The sequence below is a fragment of the Nerophis ophidion genome, linkage group LG16 (assembly GCF_033978795.1).
Source record: "Nerophis ophidion isolate RoL-2023_Sa linkage group LG16, RoL_Noph_v1.0, whole genome shotgun sequence".
Lineage (NCBI taxonomy): Eukaryota > Metazoa > Chordata > Actinopteri > Syngnathiformes > Syngnathidae > Nerophis > Nerophis ophidion.
The window spans coordinates 29,028,396-29,054,382 of NC_084626.1; the positions used below are offsets into that span (position 1 = coordinate 29,028,396).

The 25,987-nt window shown below is 39.9% G+C and overlaps 1 protein-coding gene across 4 annotated transcripts in view; it reads right to left on the reverse strand.

The window, feature by feature from the left end:
* Positions 1–5,294: 5,294 nt before the first annotated feature.
* Positions 5,295–25,987, reverse strand: part of grm6b (glutamate receptor, metabotropic 6b) — an 87,517-nt gene continuing 66,824 nt past the window's right edge. For 3 of the 4 annotated variants that reach the window (XM_061874811.1, XM_061874814.1, XM_061874813.1), the window contains 2 exons: positions 25,587–25,898; positions 5,295–6,090 (listed from right to left, as the gene is read on the reverse strand). In XM_061874811.1, coding sequence (XP_061730795.1) covers positions 5,851–6,090; positions 25,587–25,898 — 552 coding nt within the window. In that variant the 3' untranslated portion in view covers positions 5,295–5,850. Of the gene's footprint in view, positions 6,091–15,931; positions 17,674–25,586; positions 25,899–25,987 lie in introns of those variants that run through there. The other variant, XM_061874812.1, reaches the window with a different exon arrangement.

Below are 25,987 nucleotides of genomic sequence, written 5' to 3' on the forward strand. Positions count from 1 at the left end.
GCAAATGGCGTGTATGGCGTCATGTGGCAGAGGCGTTTCCTAATGTCAACCTTGTGAATGGAGTGGCCCATGGTGGGTGTGGGGTTATAGTATGGGCAGGCGTATGTTATGGACAACAAACGCAAATGCGTTTCATTGAAGGTATTTTGAATGCAGAGAAAGAACGTGATTAAATCCTGAGACCCATTGTTGTGCCATTCACCCGAGACCATCACCTCATGTTGCAGCATGACAATTCACGGCCCCATGTTACAAGGATCTGTACACAATTCCTGGAGACTGAAAACATCCGAGTTCTTGCATGGCCAGCATACTCACCGGACATGTCACCCATTCAGCTTGTTTGGGATGCCATGGATCGGCGTATATGACAGCATGTTCCAGTTCCTGCCAATTTCCAGCAACTATACACAGCCATTGAAGGGGAGTGGACCAACATTCCACAGATCACAATCAACAACCTGATCAACTCTATGCAAAGGAGATGTGTTGCACTGCATGAGGTAAATGGTGGTCACACCAAATCCTGAATGCTTTTCTGACCCCCCCCCCCCAGACCTCAATAAAGCAAAACTGCACATTTCAGCGTGGCCTTTTATTGTGGGCAGGCTCAGGCACATGCTGTTCACTCAGCATCTTCATATGCCACACCTGTAAAGTGAGATGGATAGGCAAAGAAGAAATGCTCACTAACACAGATTTTTTTAAAATATTTGACAAAAATAGGCCTTTCGTGAGTATAGTATCATTTTTAGATCTTTGAGTTCAACTCGGGAAAAACGGGAACAAAATCAAAATTGTTGCGTTCATGTTTTTGTTGAGTATGCATGGATGTTTCTGTTTGTCAAAATGTTGCCAATGGAATGATTGCACAAACATTTAATATAAGCCATTAATTTCTACAGCCTGTGAGATGTCTTCGATGAAAAGGTTTTTTTTTCTCTCTACAGAAGAAAAGCCATTGATAGGTTTTTAAAATAAAATAGCAAACTTAACTTTTGCGACAGATTTATAGAAATTCCAAAGGAAGGTTATGACTGTATAATGATAAAAAATGGTTTTCGGCAGAGGTGGGTATAAGTGCGTTCCATTTTTTGTGTAAATTGTACTTGTCAGATTAGTGTAAAGTCAACATACTTTTACTTTGTTGCATTATGTTTCTTTCCCATTGCTACATTATTTATATTATATTTGTGTGAATCCCACAGGGAATTTACATATATGTTGTCCGACACCAAAAATGGATCTATTTATTGTAGTTATATTCTTCTGCCTCCTTCCCCTACGGTTTTTATCCGATAGGAACAAATTGTATCAAAAAGTTTGGCTGTGCTGAGACGCACAAAAATGTGCATGTGTTTGTCACATTTTTGTCTTCCCAAATGTCCCTGATTACCAGGAATTTCAGGTTTTCCAGGAAATGTTTCCTTTTTTGACAGCCTCCTTCTCTCCCAGTTTTCATCCGATTGGAACCATGCGAGTGTCAAAACGTTCAGCTCATACCAACCATTTTTTCTAACCAAAACTCCCAGATTACCAGGAATTTCAAGACATGTTTTCCATTGAAAATGGATGGGCCGAAATTCAAACTTGCACAATTCCCACATGTCTCACTCCACTCACCTTGGACATTCAAGCCAACATGTTTCCCGGTTCAAACATTTCCCTGATTACCAGGAATTTTAAACATTTTTTTGTCCTTTTTTTTTTTTGACTACTTCTTCCACATTTTTCATCTGAATTCAACCATTCCACCATCGGAGTGTTTCTCTTAGTCAGGACATTCAAGCTATTTATATTTCGGAGTCAAAAATGTTTTCCTATTATTTCCCACTTACCGTAACAGCTTATCTCTAATAAGAATTGTTACTACCAACCATTTCACAAAATCCCAACGCCAACCCACTCGGTTCACTCAGGCCAATTGAGCCATGTCCCATATTCCACTAAATTCCCGCTTTTCCCGACTTTTACTAATTTCCAGAAAATTTCAAAGAATGGTGACTTCAAAGTTCTACCACTCACACACAATTCTCACCAGATTCGAACCGTTCTACCATTCACACACTCCAACAATCATGGACATTCAAGCTCACGTGTTCCACAGTTCCAAAAATTCCAAGATTACCAGGAATTATCCTCAATGCAAATTGGTCAATATACAAACCTCTTCCTATCCAACATTTCTCATCCATTTCAAACTGTTCCAAACCACCAACACACTCCACTCACTCTGGACATTAAAGCATAAATGTTTTTGTGTTCCAAAAGTATCTTGATTACCAGGAAGTATGGCTTTTAAACACCAGAGTTTTTCCCTTTTTTCTTTTGACTTCTTCTCCTTCAGTTTCCATCAAATTGGAACTGTTGAAGTATGAAAACATTCGGCCGGGAAGATGGAATCAATATTTTCAAATATCTCTGATTACCAGGAATACCAGGTTTTCCAGGACATTTTCCTCCGCCATTTCTTACACGATTCAAACCATCCCACCATCCACATCCTCTTCTCATTCTGGATATTCAAGCCACCTGTTTCCCTTTTCCCAAAATTACTATTTTTCCAGGAATTATCAGGAATTTCTCCCCATTGGAAATGAATGGGCAGTATACCATCTTCTTTATATTCCACATATATTGTCCGATTTGAACTGTTCCACAACCAAACACGCTTCACTCAATCTGGACTTTCAAGCCAGCATGTTTTGCAGTTCTGTAAATTCCCAGATTACTGGGAATTACCAGGAATTTTCTCGCATTGAAAATGAATGGGCAACACACAAACCTCTTCGTTACCCACATTTCTCATACGATTCGAACAGTTACAACATCCACATTCCATTTCAAGAATTCCACCTATCCTTCCACTCATATTACACGGATTGTAGTCATTCTTAATTAATTGATTACGCCTTGCAAAGACAAACATTTGGCTCGCTAGAATGACTTCTTCCAGCGGTCACGGTCACATGACTGTTTCACCAATCCAACATAAGCACGAGTGACGTTTGACTCCATTACCCCAATTTAACAGAGCCTGGCCGTCACATGACCCCACTCAAACTACGTACTGTGAAAAGTGACATGACATCAGACGAGGCAGCACAACTCTTCAAAGTGTACGTTACTGTGAAAAATAACATACTATCATGTGCTGTCATCTGTGTCAGTTGAAATGTTCACGTTCCAAACCACAAGAATTCCACTTCCAACCAAAAGTAAACATGTTCCAGTAAGTTGTAGATGTTTTTTTTTTTTATGTTTTAGCTGCATGCATGCTAACATTAGCCCTGTTATTGTGTCAAAAGTGACTGTAAAATGTGCATCTTTAATAGTACATGTTGCAGTTGTGGCTTTCACCGACTGTCACTGAATATTTACTAATGTAATTATTTACTGTACATTTTGCTTTTATTTAACTCATATCTTTACGGTGAAGAGGGGTTAGTGTGTTTGCATCACAGTACGAAGGTCCTGAGTAGTCAGGGCTCAATCCCGGGCTTGGGATCTTTCTGTGGAGTTTGCATGTCCTCCCCGTGACTGCGTGGGTTCCCTCCGGGTACTCCGGCTTCCTCCCACTTCCAAAGACATGCACCTGGGGATAGGTTGATTGGCAACACTAAATGGTCCCTAGTGTGTGAATGTGAGTGTGAATGTTGTCTGTCTATCTGTGTTGGCCCTGCGATGAGGTGGCGACTTATCCAGGGTGTACCCCGCCTTCCGCCCGATTGTAGCTGAGATAGGCACCAGCGCCCCCCGTCAACCCAAAGGGAATAAGCGGTAGAAAATCGATGGATGGATGGATATCGTGTGATATGAGTAAAGTAAAAGCAAAATGGTAAAACAAGTTAAGAAACCCTGCTCTAGAGTCCAAAGCAGGATTTCTTAACTATTTTGACCTTGGGGCTCAACTTTTTCACTACAGAGGGGACCGGGCCCTCTCAAATAATAACACGGAATAACCGGTAGTATTCCTATTCTTAATTTTAATCATATTCAAAAAGGATATCTAACCTACTTATAGTTTACCGGATTACCCTTTTCAAATGATACGAGAGTATTTGTTTATTAATCCATCCATCCATTTCCTACCGCTTATTCCCTTTGGGGTCGCGGTGGGCGCTGGTGCCTATCTCAGCTACAATCGGGCGGAAGGCGCTGTACACCCTGGACAAGTCGACACCTCATCGCAGGGCCAACACAGATAGACAGACAACATTCACACTCACACACTAGGGCCAATTTAGTGTTGCCAATCAACCTATCCCCAGGTGCATGTCTTTGGAAGTGGGAGGAAGCCGGAGTATTCACGGGGAGGACATGCAAACTCCACACAGAAAGATCTCGAGCTCAGGACCTTCGTATTGTGAGGCAGATGCACTAACCCCTCTGCCACCGTAAAGCCCAGTATGTGTTTATCACAAAGATAGTTATCAAGGCTTAGGTCAGACTGATTACAAAAATAAATACTAAACAAAAAGACTGCAATATGGGACACATAAAAACTGATGACAATAAAATGTGTTTTACTAAAATAAATATATTTATCCAAAATGATAATTAATTATATGATATGTTTGTTAAACATACTTAAGTGCAAATCGAAATAATGGATGGACAGCTTCCCCACTTTAGTCATAATTTTTGCACTTAAGAAAGGTTAGCTCAAGACTTTTTCTGTTTGTTTAATATTGTCATTACTGCCACCAGTTGTGGAAAAGTTTATTACAATTGAGTACCACTGCGACCCATAAGGACGACAGTTGAGAAAACTATATTTTTGGCGGCCCTCTCGAGGGGCAGTGGCGGCTTGACAATGGGCCCCTTTACCATGAATTGATTAACGTGGACCCCGACTAAAACAAGTTGAAAAACCTATTCGGGTGTTACAATTTAGTGGTCAATTGTATGGAATATGTACTGTACTGTGCAATCTACTCATAAAAGTGTCAATCAATCCCTCTGGATAAGAAACACTGCTCTGAACTAGTCTTACTTAAATGCAATTTATGGCTAATCTACCCACCTCTGGTTTAGTTTTATCAATACCATTTTTTAAAAATAGGATTAAGAAGAGCATTTTTACCTCACATAATGATTGTCTTTTTTTCGTATTTTTCTCAAAATGAGCAACGTGTACTGATTAGAGCACAATAATATTGAAAGGAGTCCAACCATGAACCTCACCGCACATCACTGGACAAAGTGTGGATGATAGACTGAAGCTGCCATTGTTTTACATTGTGGCGATAGTAAACATTGCACTTAGACAATAAAATTTTTTTTACATGAAATCGTGAAAGCTCCTTTTAAATCTTTAGTAAAGAGTGTAGTACTTTTTAAAAACGACATCCAGCGCAAGCAAAAGTTCTGAACCCAACTCCTTCCATATCTAATATATCATAATAATCACAACACGAAATCCATGCAGTGTTTTGAGAGTAAATAAGTCTCATCAACCCTACATTGCACCATGGGTCACAGGTCACCACAGCGCTTATTTTTCCCCAGGGAAAATAACAACTAACCTGTCCTTGACAAGTCGGAGTGCGTATAAGATTGGCATGATATAAAAAAAAAAACAATGTTTGCAGTGTTATTTTAGGTTCACTCAGCCATCATCAGTCCTTCTGGGATTGTACTAAAAAGTTGTTCACCTTCAAGGTTCCTTTTTGTGTATTGTTCAAAAGTTAAATAGTGGTGAAAAAGAAAAAATTCCAGGAACATCTTCGCAAGTGTCATATTCAAAAAAGTGGGAAGGGGGGAAAAATCGCTCAAGATAAATGCTTTTTTTTTTCATGTCTATAAGGGCCCATGTGATGATCGATGAAAAATAGATACAGACCTCCTTCACTGCGATCTGTCCGGTTCTATCTTGGACTCGCCGTTCTGTTTGTCGTTAGATTTCTGGGAGAGGTGCGTGGACACGGTGGCTGCCTGCACCACGGCTTTGAAGCTACGCTTTCGCTTCTGCACGTTCTGCTCCGGGTGGAAGACGATGACGTAGACTTTGGGGATGTAGAGCATGCCCAGGGACACAGTTGCGCTTAGACTCATGGACACTGTCAAGGTGGTGGTCTGGATGAACATCTGGGGAAAAGGCAAAAAAGGGGGTCACAATAATTACTCACAGGACATTGTTGTAACATTCTGTGACTCGGGATGGCTACCGAAATATATAGCTATATTGACGGAGATAGATATCTACATAAATCCATATTTTAAAGTTATTTATTTTGTTCCGGAGTGATATTTGAAATAGCTAGTGTTCTATCTAGTACCCTGTTTAGATTTTCCCTTTCTCCTGACCGCTGGTACACTGTAGACGACCTTGTGATCGGAGTGCAGGATGGGTCCAGCTAAGCAAGACAATAGATAAGGGTATTCGCTCTGTAGGGGAGAGGGGAGGGCGAGTGGAGTACTGAAAAAGACAGCGCTTCCCTAATGTTTTCAGATCAACTAGGGCGATGCGATTCGAATGTATTGTGCACAGATGGTCTCCCAAAGCTTTGGATTAAAAATATCAAAATAAGCTACTCTGTCTGGGATTCATTTAAAACCAGTTTATGTGTCATCGAAAGAACTTGGGAGTGACCAGTGGCTTAAATTCCCTGGGAGGAAGAACTGGTCCAAACGCAACAATATCCATTCACGTTAAATCAAACAGTGCCCTATTTCAAACACTTGGTAGGGAAAGAAGCACTCAAACAGCACTCAAAGTGGACTCATTCAGACCTCTAGATGATGTTGCAATTTTTATTACCAACAACGCAAGCATGCCAAACACTTGGTAGGGAAAGAAGCACTCAAACAGCACTCAAAGTGGACACATTCAGACCTCTAGATGATGTTGCAATTTTCAATACCAACAACGCAAGCATGCCCAAACATACAGTGCAGCTCCACTTTATAAAATGTGCTAGCTCAATGCTAATTTACATTGGCTGTGGCACATACATGCTACTGATTAGCATTGGCAATTATACATGGCGATGTCAACACCTGCAAATTTGGTCATGAAAACTACAACTAAGATGCACGTTACAAACAAACAGCTGCTGTCAAATAAGTCCAATACTTATAGTACAAACACATTACAGGATGCAACATAATACTACACTTTCAGCTTCATAGCAAATATGATGGATAATGTTGGAAAGAGAGCATGAAGAACCCTTACTTATCGAATCAAACATACTGAATTTCAATGATTTGGGGTATTTGCTAACAGCTAAAATTATGCACAAAGCAAATTAAAAAGTACTGCCCAAGAATATACAACATTTTTTCTCAAAGAAAAGAGGAATAATTTACCTGAGAGGAAAATCTCATTTAAAACATTTGTATGCACGCACAGCACTGAAAACCATTAGCATATCAGCATGTGTAATTAAATTATGGAAGGGATTCAGCAAATAAGTCAAACAATGTACTAGTATGATCCAGTTTAAAAGGTTGTCCGAACTACAAGAATAATTTTGATAAACATTTTTAACTTTGTTGTAAATGAGATATTCATCTCATTATGTGAATCAAAACTGTTTTAAGTATTGACAGAACTATTGTATTTAGAACTCATTGATATAAATTGCGTTACAAAACAACAACAGGAAGTGAAGAAATCTGTCAGTAATTGCAAAGATATGGAAAAAAGGTGGGATTAAATAATATTTGCTTCTTCCTAATTATTTTGGAGCATATTGAAAAGAGAAATGAGAATGTGTGGATTACATAATGTATCATATTGTATCTGTATACATGTTGGAAATAAACTCAAACCATAACTACGATTAATAGATACTTGCCAACCTTGAGACCTCCAATTTCGGGAGGTGGGGGGCGTGTTTGGGGCCGGGGCATGGTGGGGGCGTGGTTAAGAGGGGAGGAGTATATTTACAGCTACAATTCACCAAGTCAAGTATTTCATATATATATATATATATATATATAAGAAATACTTGACTTTCAGTGAATTCTAGCTATATATATATATACATTTATTTATTTGATTATACAATATATATATATATATATATATATATATATATATACATATACAATAAATTCTTGAATTTCAGTGTTCATTTATTTATACATATACACACACAACACTCATCTACTCCTTGTTGAGTAAAGGGTTGAATTGTCCATCCTTGTTCTATTCTCTGTAACTATTTTTCTAACTATATGCATGTACAGTAGATGGCAGTATTGTCCTGTTTAAGAGTGTCACAACATTGCTGTTTACAGCAGACAAACTGCTTTACGGTAGACGAAAACGTGACTGCTGTTGCTGTGTGTTGTTACCGCGCTGGGAGGACATTTATGAAACTGCCTAACAATAAACCCACATAAGAAACCAAGAACTCGCCCTCGATCATTTTACAGTTATAACGTCATTGGGCAGACACGCTGTTTATATTGTGGGAAAGCGGACGTGAAAACAGGCTGTCCTCACTCAGGTCTGCATGGAGCTGGAGGGGGCGTGGCCTCCAGCTCGGCCTGAATTTCAAGAGATTTTCAGGAGAAAATTTGTCCCGGGAGGTTTTCGGGAGAGGTGCTGAATTTCGGGAGTCTCCCGGAAAATCCGGGAGGGTTGGCAAGTATGGATTAATTCCTAATGAGGCAACACATAGTAGCCTATACACTACTGGCATTTAGTAATTGCAACTGCATGCAAAGTCTACTATATAATACTTGCAAATGAGACTCTGAAGTGTAGGAAAACAACAACTGGTCAGCACTTTTAAATGATAAATTAAAAAATTAGATTTTATAATAAAACAAATAAGACCATATGAACACGCACAAAAGTTGAGTACTGGTAATCATCCCTAGGTACCGGAATTTGGTACCATATCGGTTCAAATATGAAAGGTATCCATTCCACTGATGACTGCCCTTGACATGTAGTCTTTAATAAAACTAATGTGGATTTACTGCAAATGAAATCACTTTTGAAGTCTTTCATTTTAGAGGTTCTACTGTATTTTGGTCAGATTATTTGGCTGTGTGAGAAGAGCAAAATGCTAAAAACTAATTAACACTACGAGTGTTTTAGAATCGTCGACTATTCGATTCGGGGGATTCGACTCGCACCAACTAGTTATCGATGGGGTCGCTCGGCCAGGAAGTCTCACCTCTAACAATTGTAATGATTCTTCCGCTGGTTCACCTATAGAAACCTTGTTACAACTAGGAATGTCCCTATCCTATATTGATATTGATCCAATGTCAGAAAAAAAACAACCTTGAATTATATCAGCCAGCATTTAAAACGTGCAATATAACAACTCGGATACAAGCAATCGCTTCTCCCACCAATGTCTCTTCTTGCTGGCTTAGCAGACAGAAAGCAGATTCTCTCCATTTTAGAGCCTTTACGTCTTTGTAAAATGAGCACATATAAATAAAGCATGTCCATATAACTTAAATGACATACAAAATAATGTCTCTTTGACATTCCCACCACAAATAAATGCATTAAAACCAATGCCTATTGACAATGAATTCTCTATTCATATGATATTGGTTAGCATTAGTGATTTTCCATGGCAATTTCAACACCTCCAAATGTGGTTATCAATCAATCAATCAATGTTTATTTATACAGCCCTAAATCACAAGTGTCTCAAAGGTTATCAAACATACAACTTAAAGGCCTACTGAAATTAGATTTTCTTATTTAAACGGGAATAGCAGGTCCATTCTATGTGTCATACTTGATTATTTCGCGATATTGCCATATTTTCGCTGAAAAGATTTAGTAGAGAACATCGACGATAAAGTTCGCAACTTTTGGTCGCTAATAAAAAAAGCTTTGCCTGTACCGGAAGTAGCAGACGATGTGCGCGTGACGTCACTGGTTGTAGAGCTCCTCACATCCTCACATTGTTTACAATCATGGCCACCAGTAGCTAGAGCGATTCGGATCGAGAAAGCGACGGTTTCCCCATTAATTTGAGCGAGGATGAAAGATTTGTGGATGAGGATAGTGAGAGTGAAGGACTAGAAGAAAAAAGAAAACAAAAAGACGAGGGCAGTGGGAGTGTTTCAGATGTTATTAGACACATCTACTAGGATAATTCTGGTAAATCCCTTATCTACTTATTTATTTGCACATAATAATTAATTTAGAATTTCATGGCTGCAACATGTGCCAAAGTAGTTGGGAAAGGGCATGTTCCCCAATGTGTTACATCACCTTTTTTTCTACAACACTCAATAAACGTTTGGGAACTGAGGAAACTAATTGTTGAAGCTTTAAAAGTGGAATTCTTTCTCATTTTTGTTTTATGTACAGCTTTAGTTGTTCAACAGTCCAGGGTCTCCGCTGTCGTATTTTACGCTTCATAATGCGCCACACATTTTCGATGAGAGACAGGTCTAGACTGCAGGCGGGCCAGGAAAGTACCCGCACTCTTTTACTACGAAATCAACTTGTTGTAACACATGGCTTGGCATTGTTTTGCTGAAATAAGCAGGGGCGTCCATGATAACATTGCTTGGATGACAACATATGTTGCTCCAAAACCTGTATGGACCATTCAGCATTAATGGTGCCTTCACAGATGTGTAAGTTACCCATGCCTTGGGAACTAATACACCCCCATACCATCACAGATGCTGGCTTTTGAACTATGCGAATATAACAATCCGGATGGTTATTTTTCTCTTTGTTCCGGAGGACACCACATCCACAGTTTCAAAATACAATTTGAAATGTGAACTCGTCAGAGCACAGAACACCTTTCCACTTTGCATCAGTCCATTTTAGATGAGCTCGGGCCCAGCCAAGCCAGCGGCGTTCCTTGATGTTGTTGATAAATGGGTTTTGCTTTACATAGCAGAGTTTTAACTTGCACTTACAGATGTAGCGACCAACTGTAGTTACTGACAGTGGTTTTATGAAGTGTTCCTGAGCCGATGTGGTGATATCCTTTACAAACTGATGTCGGTTTTTAATGCAGTACCACCTGAGGGGTCAAAGGTCCGTAATATCATCGCTTAAGTGCAATGATTTCTCCAGATTCTCTGAACCTTTTGATGATTTTACGGACCGTAGATAGTAAAATCCCTAAATTCCTTGCAATAGCTCGTTGAGAAATGTTGTTCTAAAACTGTTCGACAACTTGCTTTTCAAAGTGGTGACCATCGCCCCATCCTTGTTTGTGAATGACTTAGCATTTCATGGAAGCTGCTTTTATACCCAATCATGGCACCCAACTGTTCCCAATTAGCCTGCACACCTGTGGGATGTTCCAAATAAGTGTTCGATGAGCATTCCTCAACTTTATCAGTATTCATTGCCACCTTTCCTAACTTCTTTGTCACGTGTTGCCGGCCTCGAATTCAAAAGTTAATGATTATTTAAAAAAAAAAAATGTTTATCAGTTTGAACATCAAATATGTTGTCTTTGTAGCATATTCAACTGAATATGGGTTGAAAATGATTCGCAAATCATTGTATTCCGTTTATATTTACGTCACGCCTGTATGATTATGTTTTGTTTTTTGCCATGTTTGGTCTTGTTATGTTTAGTTTTTTGGACATTTAGTTTCTTTTCGTCTGCATGCCAACTCATTAGTTTTCACCTGTCATGTCACGTCCCTGTCCTCAGCCTCACACCTATTTTCACTCATCATCACAGCTACTATTTAAGTCATTCTTTTTCTGTCTTCCTTCTGGCATCTTCACACACCTTCCCATGTTGCACCTCCTTCACGCCCTCGATTATCTGCTTCATGCCTTGCTATGCTGTTCATTTTGTCCACGTAAGTTTTTGTTTATAGTTCATAGTCAATTGCTTTTGTGCTAAGTCCTTTTGTTTATGTCCATTATTTCATGCCATCGAGCAAGTGTCTTTGTTTCATATTTGTATTTTGTAGCCAAGAGTTTTGTACCTCCACTGTGAGCGCTTTTTGTTTATCTTTTGTTAGTGATAGTATTAAATAAAAAGATGTACTCACACTCACGTCTTGCCCGTGCCAAATTCCCTCTGCGTCGAAGAAACAACCTTAATCCCAGCCCAAGGTTGACAATTTACATCTAACACAATTTCCCAACTCATATGGAAACGGGGTTTGTAATACCCACAAGTCAACGGCTGGGCTGCACACTTGTGGGGATGTTGTATGCATGTCCACAACGGTGGTCATGCACACTGGGCTTGTGGAGGTGCCCTGCATGCAGGAAACACTTCCTGTCTTCACTTTTAATGTGTACTGTCACTGTGGGAATTATACCACCACCTAACCGATAGGCGCCAAATCTATTTGTGGCGGCCCAAATGTATGTATTGAGTACCACTGCACTACTCTATCAGGGACTAAAACCCATGCAAGCACCGGAATGGAGACTGGATTCCATTCAAATTGTGTACTGTATTAAACCATGACATGCTAAATGTCAAATGACTTCCATTTTGATGAGGTTCACACATCTTTTTCTCTGAAAGTGCATCCGATTGAAATGAAAATGTCATTCAGAGTTTATTTGAAGAGCGGAGCTCGGGGTTGGGGTTTGCGGTTGTGGTTGTTCTCAGCAAGTGTGGTTTTCATTGCTGGACTGAAATATCTTGGTGGACAAACAGATAAATAATTAACTAAGGGAGTTCGAAAAAAGATGAAAAGCATCAGAAGAAGGGTGTATGACAGAGCGGGTCATGAATAATAACATACAAACCCCAAAACCAGTGAAGTTGGCACGTTGTGTAAATCGTCAATAAAAACAGAATACAATGATTTGCTATTCCTTTTCAGCCTATATTCAATTGAATAGACTGCAAAGACAAGATAATGAAGGTTAGAACTGGAAAACAATTTTTTTTTGCAAATATTAGCTCATTTCAAATTTGATGCCTTTAATATGTTTTAAAAAAGCTGGCACATGTGGCAAAAAAGACTGAGAAAGTTGAGGAATGCTCATCAAACACTTATTTGGAACATCCCAAAGGTGAACAGTCTAATTGGGAACAGGTGGGTGCCATGATTGGGTATAAAAGCACCTTCCATGAAATGCTCAGTCATTCACACACAACAATGGGGCGAGGGTCACCACTTTAGAAACAAATGTGTGAGCAAATAGTTTAAGAACAAGTCTTTGCAACCAGCTGTTTCAAGGAATTTAGGGATTTCACAAAATATGGTCTGTAATATCATCAAAACGTTCCGAGAATCTGGAGAAATTACTGCAAGTAAGCAGCAAGACTGAAAACCAACATTGAATGCCAATGACCTTGGATCCCTCAAGCGGTACTGCACCAAAAACCAACATCAGTGTGTAAAGGAAATCACCACATCGGTTAAGGAACACTTCAGAAAACCAATTGTCAGTAACTACAGTTCGTTGCTACATCTGTAAGTGCAAGTTAAAACGCTACTGTGCAAAGCAAAAGCCATTTATCAACAATACCCAGAAACGCAGCCCGCTTCGTTGGGCCCGAACTCATCTAAAATGGACTTATGCAAAGTGGAAAAGTGTCCTGTGGTCTGACGAGTCCACATTTCAAATTGTTTTTGGAAACTGTGGACGCCGTGTCTTCGGAAACAAAGCCAGCATCTGTGATAGTGTGGGGGTGTATAAGTGCTCCATGCATCAATCAATCAATCAATGTTTACTTATATAGCCCTAAATCACTAGTGTCTCAAAGGGCTGCACAAACCACTACGACATCCTCGGTAGGCCCACATAAGGGCAAGGAAAACGCACACCCAGTGGGACATCGGTGACAATAATGACCCAGTGGGACGTCGGTGACAATGATGACTATGAGAACATGATACTGTGAAAGATCAATCCATAATGGATCCAACACAGTCGCGAGAGTCCAGTCCAAAGCGGATCCAACACAGCAGCGAGAGACCCGTTCACAGCGGAGCCAGCAGGAAACCATCCCAAGAGGAGGCTGATCAGCAGCGCAGAGATGTCCCCAGCCGATACACAGGCGAGCAGTACATGGCCACCGGATCGGACCGGACCCCCTCCACAAAGGAGAGTGGGACATAGAAGAAAAAGAAAAGAAACGGCAGATCAACTGGTCTGAAAAGGGAGTCTATTTAAAGGCTAGAGCATACAAATGAGTTTTAAGGTGAGACTTAAATGCTTCTACTGAGGTAGCATCTCGAACTGTTACCGGGAGGGCATTCCAGAGTACTGGAGCCCGAAATGAAAAAGCTCTACAGCCCGCAGACTTTTTTTGGGCTTTGGGGATCACTAATAAGCCGGAGACCTTTGAACGCAGATTTCTTGCATGGGTAACTTACACATTTGTTAAGGCGCCATTAATGCTGAGAGAAACATACAGGTTTTGGAGCAACATATCTGGTCATCCAAGCAATGTTATCATGGACGCCCCGCCCCTGCTTATTTCAGCAAGACAATGCCAAGCCACGTGTTACAACAGCGTGGCTTCAAAGTTAAAGAGTGCGGGTACTAGACTGGCATGCCTTTAGGCTGTTTCCTGTTGAAAATGTGTGGCGCATTATGAAGCGTAAAATACGACAACGGTGACCCCGGACTGTTGAACAACTTAAACTGTACATCAAGCAAGAATGGGAAAGAATTCCACCTGAAAAGCTTCAAAAATGTGTCTCCTCAGTTCCCAAACATTTACTGGGTGATGTTAAAAGGAAAGGCCATGTCACACAGTGGCAAAAAGGCCCTTGTGCCAACTTTTTTGCAATGTGTTGCTGCCATTAAATTCTAAGTTAATGATTATTTGCAAAAAAAATACAAGTTTCTCAATTCCAATATCAAATATCTTGTCTGTGTAGTCTATTCAATTGAATAAAAGTTGAAAATGATTTGCAAATCATTGTTTTCTGTTTTTATTTACGAATTACACAACATGCCAACTTCACTGGTTTGGGTTTTGTAAATGAGACGTTTTTGCGGAGTAGGACAACATTTCATATCTGAGTTTCGTACATTTGTTCTTATATTTGCTATTTAACCAGCTGGGATGCCACTAAGCAAATGGTAAACCGTTTTGTAATTTATACATGCACTGTGCTAACCAGGAGCCATCAGGAGCAAGGTGGGTGAAGTGTCTTGAAAATGGGCACCACGGCTGTGACTAGGATGGCAGAAGCTGGATTGGAACTAGGAACCCTCTATGCTTTTGCCGCTCAGCACGAGGTCCTTTAAAACATGGCGAGCTAGCTAGCGGCTAACGTCCATCTGCAGTCGGCATGGTTTTAGCTACTTCTAAATGACTAATCCTCAACTCCATGGCTACAAATAAAGTAAGTTTCTTACAAGTATCATCCCTGCAGGACGAGGAATAGCTAAGCATGCTTCACTACACACTGTAGGAGGATACAATAGCGACCTGCTATGTATCTGAATGTAAACAATTGCCATGGGTGGATCTACACAGACATCGACTGTAAAGATACCAAGTACAAGACCGGTATATACAGTCGTGATCAAAAGTTTACACACACTTGTAAAGAAAATAATGTCATGGCTGTCTTGAGTTTCCAATACGTTGAACAAGTCATATTTTTTTGTGATAGATTGATTGGAGCACATACTTGTTGGGCATTTCAGCTAAATTTGTTGGTTTTCTGATATGGACTTGTTTCTTCAGCATTGTCCACATGTTTAAGTCAGCACTGTGATGTTTGGTGGGCATAACGATGCCGGATTTGTTCTTCCAAGGATGCGTCGGGCAGGAAAACAGTGTAAGGTAAGCAACAAAGGATTTATTTAACTTATCAAAGGCTAAGAACAAAAATACTGGAGCTAGGCAGAAAAGGCAAACAAAATGCGCTAGTATGGAAGCTAGGGAAACAAACAGATACACTAACACTTGGCACGAAGGCACAAAAAGGTAAAACAAAACAACTAGCATGAGAGCTTGAAGGTTTGCCAAGGGGTACGTGAGATTTTTTTAAAATATTCTAAAAAATAGCAGCAATTCAAAAATCCTTTATAAATATATTTATTGAATAATACTTCAACAAAATATGAATGCAAGTTCATAAACTGTGAAAAAAATAATACAAAAATGCAATATTCAGTGTTTGTTGTTTGTGAACATGTTACATAAATATTGATGTTAAAGATTTCTTTTTTTGTGAAGAAATGTTTAGAATTAAGTTCATGAATCCTGACTGATCTCTATTACAATCCCCAAAGAGGGCACTTTATGTTGATGATTACTTCTATGTGTAGACATCTTTAGTTATAATTGAATCACTTGTTTATTTTTCACTAGTTTTATTTTTTCATTTTTTATATCTTTTTTTCCCAAACAGTTCAAGAAAGACCACTACAAATGAACAATATTTTGCACTGTTATACAATTTAATGAATCAGAAACTGATGACATAGTGCTGTATTTTACTTCTTTATCTCTTTTTTTTTTCCAACCAAAAGTGCTTTGCTCTGATTAGGGGGTACTTGAATTAAAAAAAAATTCACAGATGGTACATCACTGAAAAAAGGTTGAGAACCACTGCACTATGTTATTGAATAACAACATTGTTCTTTGATTGCAATAAGAAACATACAATTCATGTATCATAAGATTTTATGTTCAAATAAAGCCAATAATCACATTTTTGTGGTTACCTTTATTTTGTAAAGTGTTGAAAAGTATTTTGGTACTGATACCAAAATGGTATCAAGACAACCTGTCACTCTGAGAAAACAACTGATTTCCTCCCGCGTGTTTACTCTTTTTCAATATTTATGAGCCACCAGTTTGTCACAAATAAATATAATTCACAGGTGCCAGTAAACATCATATTCACCACATCGGTTGTCACATTGCTGTCCTGGCTATTTTCATTCCAGAGCTCAAGCGGCCATGTTTTCCTCCGTGATTAATGATTCACGAGCCGGTATATGTATTCAAGAAGAGAGACTCTATTTATGTGCTTTGACCACGCTGCTCTTCCTCTATTGCGAATCCGACAGCGGTAAAGAGAGGTGACTTCTCCTGAGACAAACTCCAGTGAATTACGAAGTCATTATTGGAGCAAACTGTACTGGTTATGAATAAATCAACACACATGTGCCATAAATAAGATATAATTGTGGCATAAATAAGTTATAGATCGTACACTGCCCAGCGCTCATCTCCATCATCTGCAGCATGTACCGCACTGTATATATAGTGCTTTAATATCGGTCCAGAATGGTTTCTTTTATAAGCTCATCCCTGCTTTTAGTCAGTCCTACTCAATGACCCCTTTCCATATTTCTGAAAGAAGCAGCAGTGGTATATGCTATGGATTTATGCGCTTACAGCTGGAGGCGAGCTGAAATATACCGGCTTAGAAATAGTGAATGATACGTGAATACTGACGAGCAGCAAGCAGGTAGTAGAAGCCCGCATCCCTTACACACGATGGAGGCACATAATATTTTCATGAACCAGACAAAAGTCAAAGTCTATATTTATAAACCTTTTTTAGAGTGATGATTTATTGAATGGGATGCAAATCGTGAGGGTTTGCGACCATCCCTCAAATCCGCTGACCTATTTTCCTTCTGTCCTTTCTCATTTCCCTTCATTTCCATTTAGAAGAGGTGAAAAGATTCTGAAAGCACTTCAGGCTTTAATTGTTGCAGCCTGACTGGTTTATAATGCAGCCTTAGTCCAATCTTTTCTTGTGCTTTGTCCACCCATCCATCCATTTTCTATCCCGCTTATCCAACATCTGCATTGGGATAGTGAAAAATATAATATAAAAATAAAATAAATGGAACTCTGCCTTTCTGGGAAAGGAGGCAGGAGGTCTTCAAGTGAGCAAAGCAGGAAGCAATTACAGGACGAGCATGGACCAACTCAGGTTTCATGTTGAACCTCAGAGCATACTTGCCAACCCTTCCGAAATTCAGCGCCTCTCCCGAAAACCTACCTGGACAAATTTTCTCCGGAAAATCTCCCGAAATTCAGGCGGAGCTGGAGGCCACGCCCCCTCCAGCTCCATGCGGACCTGAGTGAGGACAGCCTGTTTTCACGTCCGCTTTCCCACAATATGAACAGCGTGTCTGCCAAATGACGTTACAACTGTAGAATGATCGAGGGCGAGTTCTTGTTAGGCAGTTTCATTAACGTCCTCCCAGTGCGGTAACAACACACAACAACAGCAGTCACGTTTTCGTCTACCGTAAAGCAGTTAGTCTGCCGTTAACAGCAATGTTGTGACACTCTTAAACAGGACAATACTGCCATCTACTGTACATGCATATGGTTAGAAAAATAGTGACTGAGAATAGAACAAGGATGGACAATTCAACCCTTAATTCAACAATGAGTAAATGAGTGTTATGTGTGTGTATATATGTGTAAATAAAAGAACACTGAAATTCAAGTATTTCTTTTATTTATATATATTTAATATATATATATATATATATATATATATATATCTAGAATTCACTGAACATCAAGTATGTCGGATATACATACATACATATATATATATATATATATATATATATATATGAAATACTTGAGTCTTAACCACGACCCCCACCCCACCCCCGCCTTCCGAAATCAGAGGTCTCAAGGTTGGCAAGTATGCCTCAGAGGGATTTAATTACACTTACTGTAATTTCAATTTGCCTCACTACCATGACTACGGCAGTATCAGATCTCTATGACTGCATGGCATCATATTGGAGAAATCATTGTAGTAAAACAAAGTCACATGCTAAAACCTGCACATTCGTTTAAGAACCGAGTAGTCGATAACATTTCCATATTTAGATAACAAATTAGTGTTAGAATATAATAGCAAATATACACTTCACACATTAGTCTTAGACTTCACTTGAAAAACACACACCATGTGCAGCTTTCACTTTGCCTGCTGTTTAAACTATTTATTGTTTTGGAGACATTAATGTGCTACGTCTAATCACGGGAACAAGGCAGAAAAGCATGATGACATGATTAGCTACACAACCCAAAAAAATCCTTCTTGGATTGGCCCCCATCCTCAAACACTTGTTGCTTCTTTTCCTTTGAGTTCTCCCCCAACTCCATGCACTCTCTGACCCATTGATCTTAACTGATTTTTTTTTTACTATAAAGAGAGTGAACAATTATTAATTGGGGCTCACTTTTGCAGAAGCTTGCTGGTGGAGGTGCCCGCTTGTGATGTTTACGTACGCAATCATCAATGCTGTTGCAGGATTAACAGGCTTTAACATATACTTGTGACCTATTTTAAATAGACTTTGTTAAATCTTTCAGAAGACCCGACGTCTGACTTTTCAATAATACAAGTCTAACCTTAGGGCCACAATTAAATAAAGTAACATAACAAACCCATTACATAATTTTTACATTATGTGTTATTTTATTCATGTTTCTATTGTAAACATCCATCCATTCTCTACCGCTTATTCTCTTTGGGGACGCGGGGGGCGCTGGTGCCTATCTCAGCTACAATCGGGCGGAAGGCGTGGTACACCCTGGACAAGTCGCCACCTCATCGCAGGGCCTATTCTGTTTTCTTTTTGGAATTAAAACATGTCATTGTTTCCCTAAAAATACTCAAATACAAGTATGAAAAAACCCAACTACATAGTTTTTTTTCTGACTCACATTCACACACATGCATATATAGATACATATATAGATATATATATATATATACACATACACATCTAGCTATACATACACACATACTGTATGTATGGATATATATATATATATAAATATATATATGTGTACATATATATATATATATATATATATATATATATATATATATATATATATATATATATATAGTAGTTGTGTCATCGGATTTGCGGCCTTATGTTTTGGACACTCGGGTGAAGAGAGGGGCGGAGCTTTCTACCGATCACCACCTGGTGGTGAGTTGGCTGCGATGGTGGGGGAGGATGCCGGACAGACCTGGCAGGCCCAAGCGCATTGTGAGGGTCTGCTGGGAACGTCTGGCAGAGTCTCCAGTCAGAGAGAGTTTCAATTCACACCTCCGGGAGAACTTTGAACATGTCACGAGGGAGGTGCGGGACATTGAGTCCGAGTGGACCATGTTCCGAACCTCTATTGTCGAGGCGGCTGATTGGAGCTGCGGCCGCAAGGTTGTTGGTGCCTGTCGTGGCGGTAATCCCAGAACCCGTTGGTGCACACCAGCAGTGAGGGATGCCGTCAAGCTGAAGAAGGAGTCCTATCGGGTTCTTTTGGCTCATAGGACTCCGGAGGCAGTGGACGGGTACCGACGGGCCAAGCGGTGTGCAGCTTTAGCGGTCGCGGAGGCAAAAACTCGGACATGGGAAGAGTTCGGGGAAGCCATGGAAAACGACTTCCGGACGGCTTCGAAGCGATTCTGGACCACCATACGGCGCCTCAGGAAGGGGAAGCAGTGCACTATCAACACCGTGTATGGTGCGGATGGTGTTCTGCTGACTTCGACTGCGGATGTTGTGGATCGGTGGAGGGAATACTTCGAAGACCTCCTCAATCCCACCAACACGTCTTTCTTTGAGGAAGCGGTGCCTGGGGAATCTGTAGTGGACTCTCCTATTTCTGGGGCTGAGGTCGCTGAGGTAGTTAAAAAGCTCCTCGGCGGCAAGGCCCCGGGGGTGGATGAGATCCGCCCGGAGTTCCTTACGGCTCTGGATGCTGTGGGGCTGTCTTGGTTGACAAGACTCTGCAGCATCGCGTGGACATCGGGGGCGGTACCTCTGGATTGGCAGACCGGGGTGGTGGTCCCTCTCTTTAAGAAGGGGGACCGGAGGGTGTGTTCCAACTATCGTGGGATCACACTCCTCAGCCTTCCCGGTAAGGTTTATTCAGGTGTACTGGAGAGGAGGCTTCGCCGGATAGTCGAACCTCGGATTCAGGAGGAACAGTGTGGTTTTCGTCCTGGTCGTGGAACTGTGGACCAGCTCTATACTCTCGGCAGGGTTCTTGAGGGTGCATGGGAGTTTGCCCAACCAGTCTACATGTGCTTTGTGGACTTGGAGAAGGCATTCGACCGTGTCCCTCGGGAAGTCCTGTGGGGAGTGCTCAGAGAGTATGGGGTATCGGACTGTCTTATTGTGGCAGTCCGCTCCCTGTATGATCAGTGTCAGAGCTTGGTCCGCATTGCTGGCAGTAAGTCGGACACGTTTCCAGTGAGGGTTGGACTCCGCCAAGGCTGTCCTTTGTCACCGATTCTGTTCATACCTTTTATGGACAGAATTTCTAGGCGCAGCCAAGGCGTTGAGGGGTTCCGGTTTGGTGGCCACGGGATTAGGTATCTGCTTTTTGCAGATGATGTAGTCCTGATGGCTTCATCTGGCCGGGATCTTCAGCTCTCACTGGATCGGTTCGCAGCCGAGTGTGAAGCGACCGGAATGAGAATCAGCACCTCCAAGTCCGAGTCCATGGTTCTCGCCCGGAAAAGGGTGGAGTGCCATCTCCGGGTTGGGGAGGAGACCCTGCCCCAAGTGGAGGAGTTCAAGTACCTAGGAGTCTTGTTCACGAGTGGGGGAAGAGTGGATCGTGAGATCGACAGGCGGATCGGTGCGGCGTCTTCAGTAATGCGGACGTTGTATCGATCCGTTGTGGTGTAGAAGGAGCTGAGCCAGAAGGCAAAGCTCTCAATTTACCGGTCGATCTACGTTCCCATCCTCAACTATGGTCATGAGCTTTGGGTCATGACCGAAAGGATAAGATCACAGGTACAAGCGGCCGAAATGAGTTTCCTCCGCAGTGTGGCGAGGCTCTCCCTTAGAGATAGGGTGAGAAGCTCTGCCATCCGGGAGGAGCTCAACGTAAAGCCGCTGCTCCTCCACATCGAGAGGAGCCAGATGAAGTGGTTCGGGCATCTGGTCAGGATGCCACCCGAACGCCTCCCTAGGGATGTGTTTAGGGCCCGTCCAGCTGGTAGGAGGCCACGGGGAAGACCCAGGACACGTTGGGAAGACTATGTCTCCCGGCTGGCCTGGGAACGCCTCGGGATCCCCCGGGAAGAGCTAGACGAAGTGGCTGGAGAGAGGGAAGTCTGGGCTTCCCTGCTTAGGCTGCTGCCCCCGCGACCCGACCTCGGATAAGCGGAAGATGATGGATGGATGGATGGATATATATATATATATATACATACAGTATGTGTGTATCTGTATAAATATATATATATATATATATATATATATATATACACACTATATATACATATACACACACCCACACACACACACACACACACACACGTTAGGTCAGGAAAAAACACAGAGGCTATTTCATCCCTACAAGCCTATTTCGCAGGTTTCCTTGCTCTTTAGGGGATTTTATTGAAGTGTCTGTGGTTGTTACATATATACTGTATAGGGTACATTACATGGGGGTGTGGCCATTGTTTGTTTAAAGTGGACATGCTGGTCCACAAACGCAACAAACTGGTCTCATCATGCCGGCACAGAAGCAAGGCACTACTGTGTAACAATGGCCACATCCCCATATAATGTACCCTATATATATGAAACAACCACAGACATTTCAATAAAAATTACCCTGAAGAGCAGGGAAACCTGCGAAACAGGCTTGTATTGATGAAATATCCTTTGTGTTTTTTCCCTGACCTAACGTGTGTATATTATATATAAATCCATCCATCCATCCATCCATCCATCCATTTTCTACCGCGTATTCCGTTTGGGGTCGCGGGGGGTGCTATCTTAGCTACAATTGGGCGGAAGGCGGGTTTTATATATATATATATATATATACTTATATATATATATACACAAGTATGTGTGTATTTATATATATGTATGTATATATATACATATATATGTATATATATGTATGTATACACATATACATGTGTATATAAATATACACATATACTGTATATATACTGTATATATGCATATATCTATATATACTTATATATATATATATACATACATACTTGTATGTATATATATATATATATATATATATATATATATATATATATATACATACACACACACATATACTGTATATATATACACACACACACATATACATATATATATATATATGTTTGTATGGGAAAAATCACAAGACTACTTCATCTCTACAGAACTGTTTCATGAGGGGTTCCCTCAATCATCTCCTGATGATTGAGGGAACCCCTCATGAAACAGTTCTGTAGAGATGAAGTAGTCTTGTGATTTTTCCCACACATCACACATACATATTGCGCTCTACCACGGTATCGAGCACTATTCTCTGGATAATCCAATCAAGATATATATAAATATAAATATATATGTATATATATATATATATATATATATATATATATATATATATATATATACAATGTGATTGTTGGTCCAAAGCCAATAAACATTTTAGAAAAAGGAGGGTAATATGTTATTTTTTGGTCATTCTGTGTATTTTGTTTTTTTTACGTTTTTGCGCCATCAGGTGTGTTAGAGAGTCTGCTGTGTACGAAACACGGTGTGTGAAATATGGCCGCAAAATGATTCGCAAATTTGGTTTTGCATATTCCTTGCAAATATATATATAGAAAATAAAAGCATGTTTTGTAAGTGTATGCATGAGCTGGAGTATGTTTAGAACTAGATGTATTGTTTTGTTTTATTTCTGCAGAAAAACAAACGTCAAAACAACAGCAATTACATGCATTCATGCACAGCCGCACACGTCCTTGGTAGCAGTCATGGTATCTGTTATTTAATTGACCATACTCTTTTTTTTTCCTACCACTCTGAAGGTAGTCTGCATATAACCTGCCTGAGTCTCCCCTTGAGTAAGAAGAGCTTCCCGTCTGCATCAGTGTGGGAATACTGTAAATTTGGATATTTGGAAATTTTTTGAAGCCAAAACTTTATCAGTAAAGTTATGTACAAAGAAAGTGAACAATAGCAAAATAATTTGAAACATCTTTTTTTTGTTTGATTACATAAAGAGACAAACATTTCTCTCCATATAGTTACATATCCAAACAAGCTTGGATTAAAAATTTTAAATTAAAATGCGTTGAGTTGAGTTTGAGTTTATCCCGAACATGTAAACAATTACAACATGACACATCACAATTTCCAGTTTCTCTTTTCAACATGTTTGAAAAGAAGTATGAAGAAGCAGATCTTATTTAATCGTACTCCTTTTCCTTTACATAGCAATTGCTAACACTTTTGTTCACTTCCGGTTCTCAATTTATTCACAAAATACTACATAAGTAATAACATTAAAAATAAGTAATAATTTGTGAAGTAAATTGTATTTCATATGCTGAGATAGATAAGATTATCAATTAATTTAGAATGTTTATCATAGTTCGTCTTCTTTGTACTTCGTAAACACTTTCAGTTTGAATAGTTTCTTGAAGTGGATTATATTAGTACACTGTTTGATTTGTTTGTTTAATCCATTCCATAATTTAACTCCACATACTGATATACTAAAGGTCTTTGGTGTTGTATGTGCATACAAATTTTAAATTACACTTTTCTCTAAGGTATATTTATTTTCTTTTGTTGAGAAGAATTGTTGTACGTTCTTGGGTAGCAGATTATAGTTTGTATTGTGCATAATTGCAGCTGTTTGCAAATTCACTGTGTCCTGGAATTTCAATATTTTTGATTCAATAAGTAAAGAGTTTGAGTGTTCTCTTCATCCAACATTATGTATTATTCTAACTGATGTTTTTTGTAACACAGTTAATGAATGAAGCGTACTTTTGTAATTATTTCCCCATATTCCTGCACAACAACTCAGATATGGTAACACTAGCAAGCAGTAGAGAATATGGAGTGATTTTTGGTCCAATGCAGGTTTAGCTTTATTCATTATTGACGTTTTTCTTGCCACCTAATGTTGCATATTTTTTTTATATGACATTTCCAGTTAATTTTATTATCAGAAATTTGGTTTCATTACTCTTTCAATTTCTATTTTGTCTATTTGTAATTGTGTTTGACTTTCTTTTCTACTGTTACCAAATAGCTTTATTTTTAGTTTTGCTGGGGTTTTAGGATAGTCTGTTTTTATCAAACCATATTTTTTATTTATTCATTATTTCTGTTAATAATTTAAAAACTATAATAGATAGACCAAAAATTTTACAGCACAAACAATCACAGATGTAGCACAAACAAATGAAGAACGTTTGGAGAGCTTTTGACATAGAATGGGTCTAGTTATTATTGAAAACACAATAATTACACGTTAAAACCATAAAACCATAAAATATTAATAACTTCAGAACTATAATAGTTAAACCAAACATTTTTGCAGCGCAAGCATAGGACACACAATTGGGACTGGTTTGGGGAGGTTTGAACAGGTGGGGAAGGGCTGATTAAATAGTTAGGCCAATACTTATTACAGCACAAACGACTTGAACACGGGTGATTTGTATTTTAGAATCACTTAAAATCCGTAACGGCACAAACGAAAATGTTTGCAGCAAAAACCAGCACAAACGGAGCGCCGACGATTGGGACATGTTTGGGGAGATCTGGACAAGGTGGGGGGGCCAACTTCACACAGGTTGAAACATTACCTATTTTTTCAGTTCAAAAGCCTTTACAACCCACAGAAAAATGAACACCCACAATTCCAGAAGAACTGAATAACGCTTAGAAATACCTTCTCAGTAGATTGTGCAGTGCCAAAGAAGATGGGTACAAAGGCCAGCCAGATGATGCATGTGGTGTACATGGTGAAGCCAATGGGCTTGGCCTCATTAAAAGTCTCAGGAACTCCCCTGCTTTTGATGGCGTACACCGTGCAGGTGATCATCAAGACCAGACTGTAGCTCAAACACAGGATGAGGGACAGGTCGGACATGTCACACTTGAGAACCCCCCGGGCAAACTCAGGATTCGGAGGCTTCTGCTCTTCGTAGTCGATAATGGTATGAGGCGGCATCACACCAAACCAAATGAAAACACCGAGAACCTAGGAAGGAACACCTGTAATTACTTTGGGACCTTCTTGGTTTTAAAGGACCCATATGTAATAATTTCATGTCAAGTCATCATTAATTG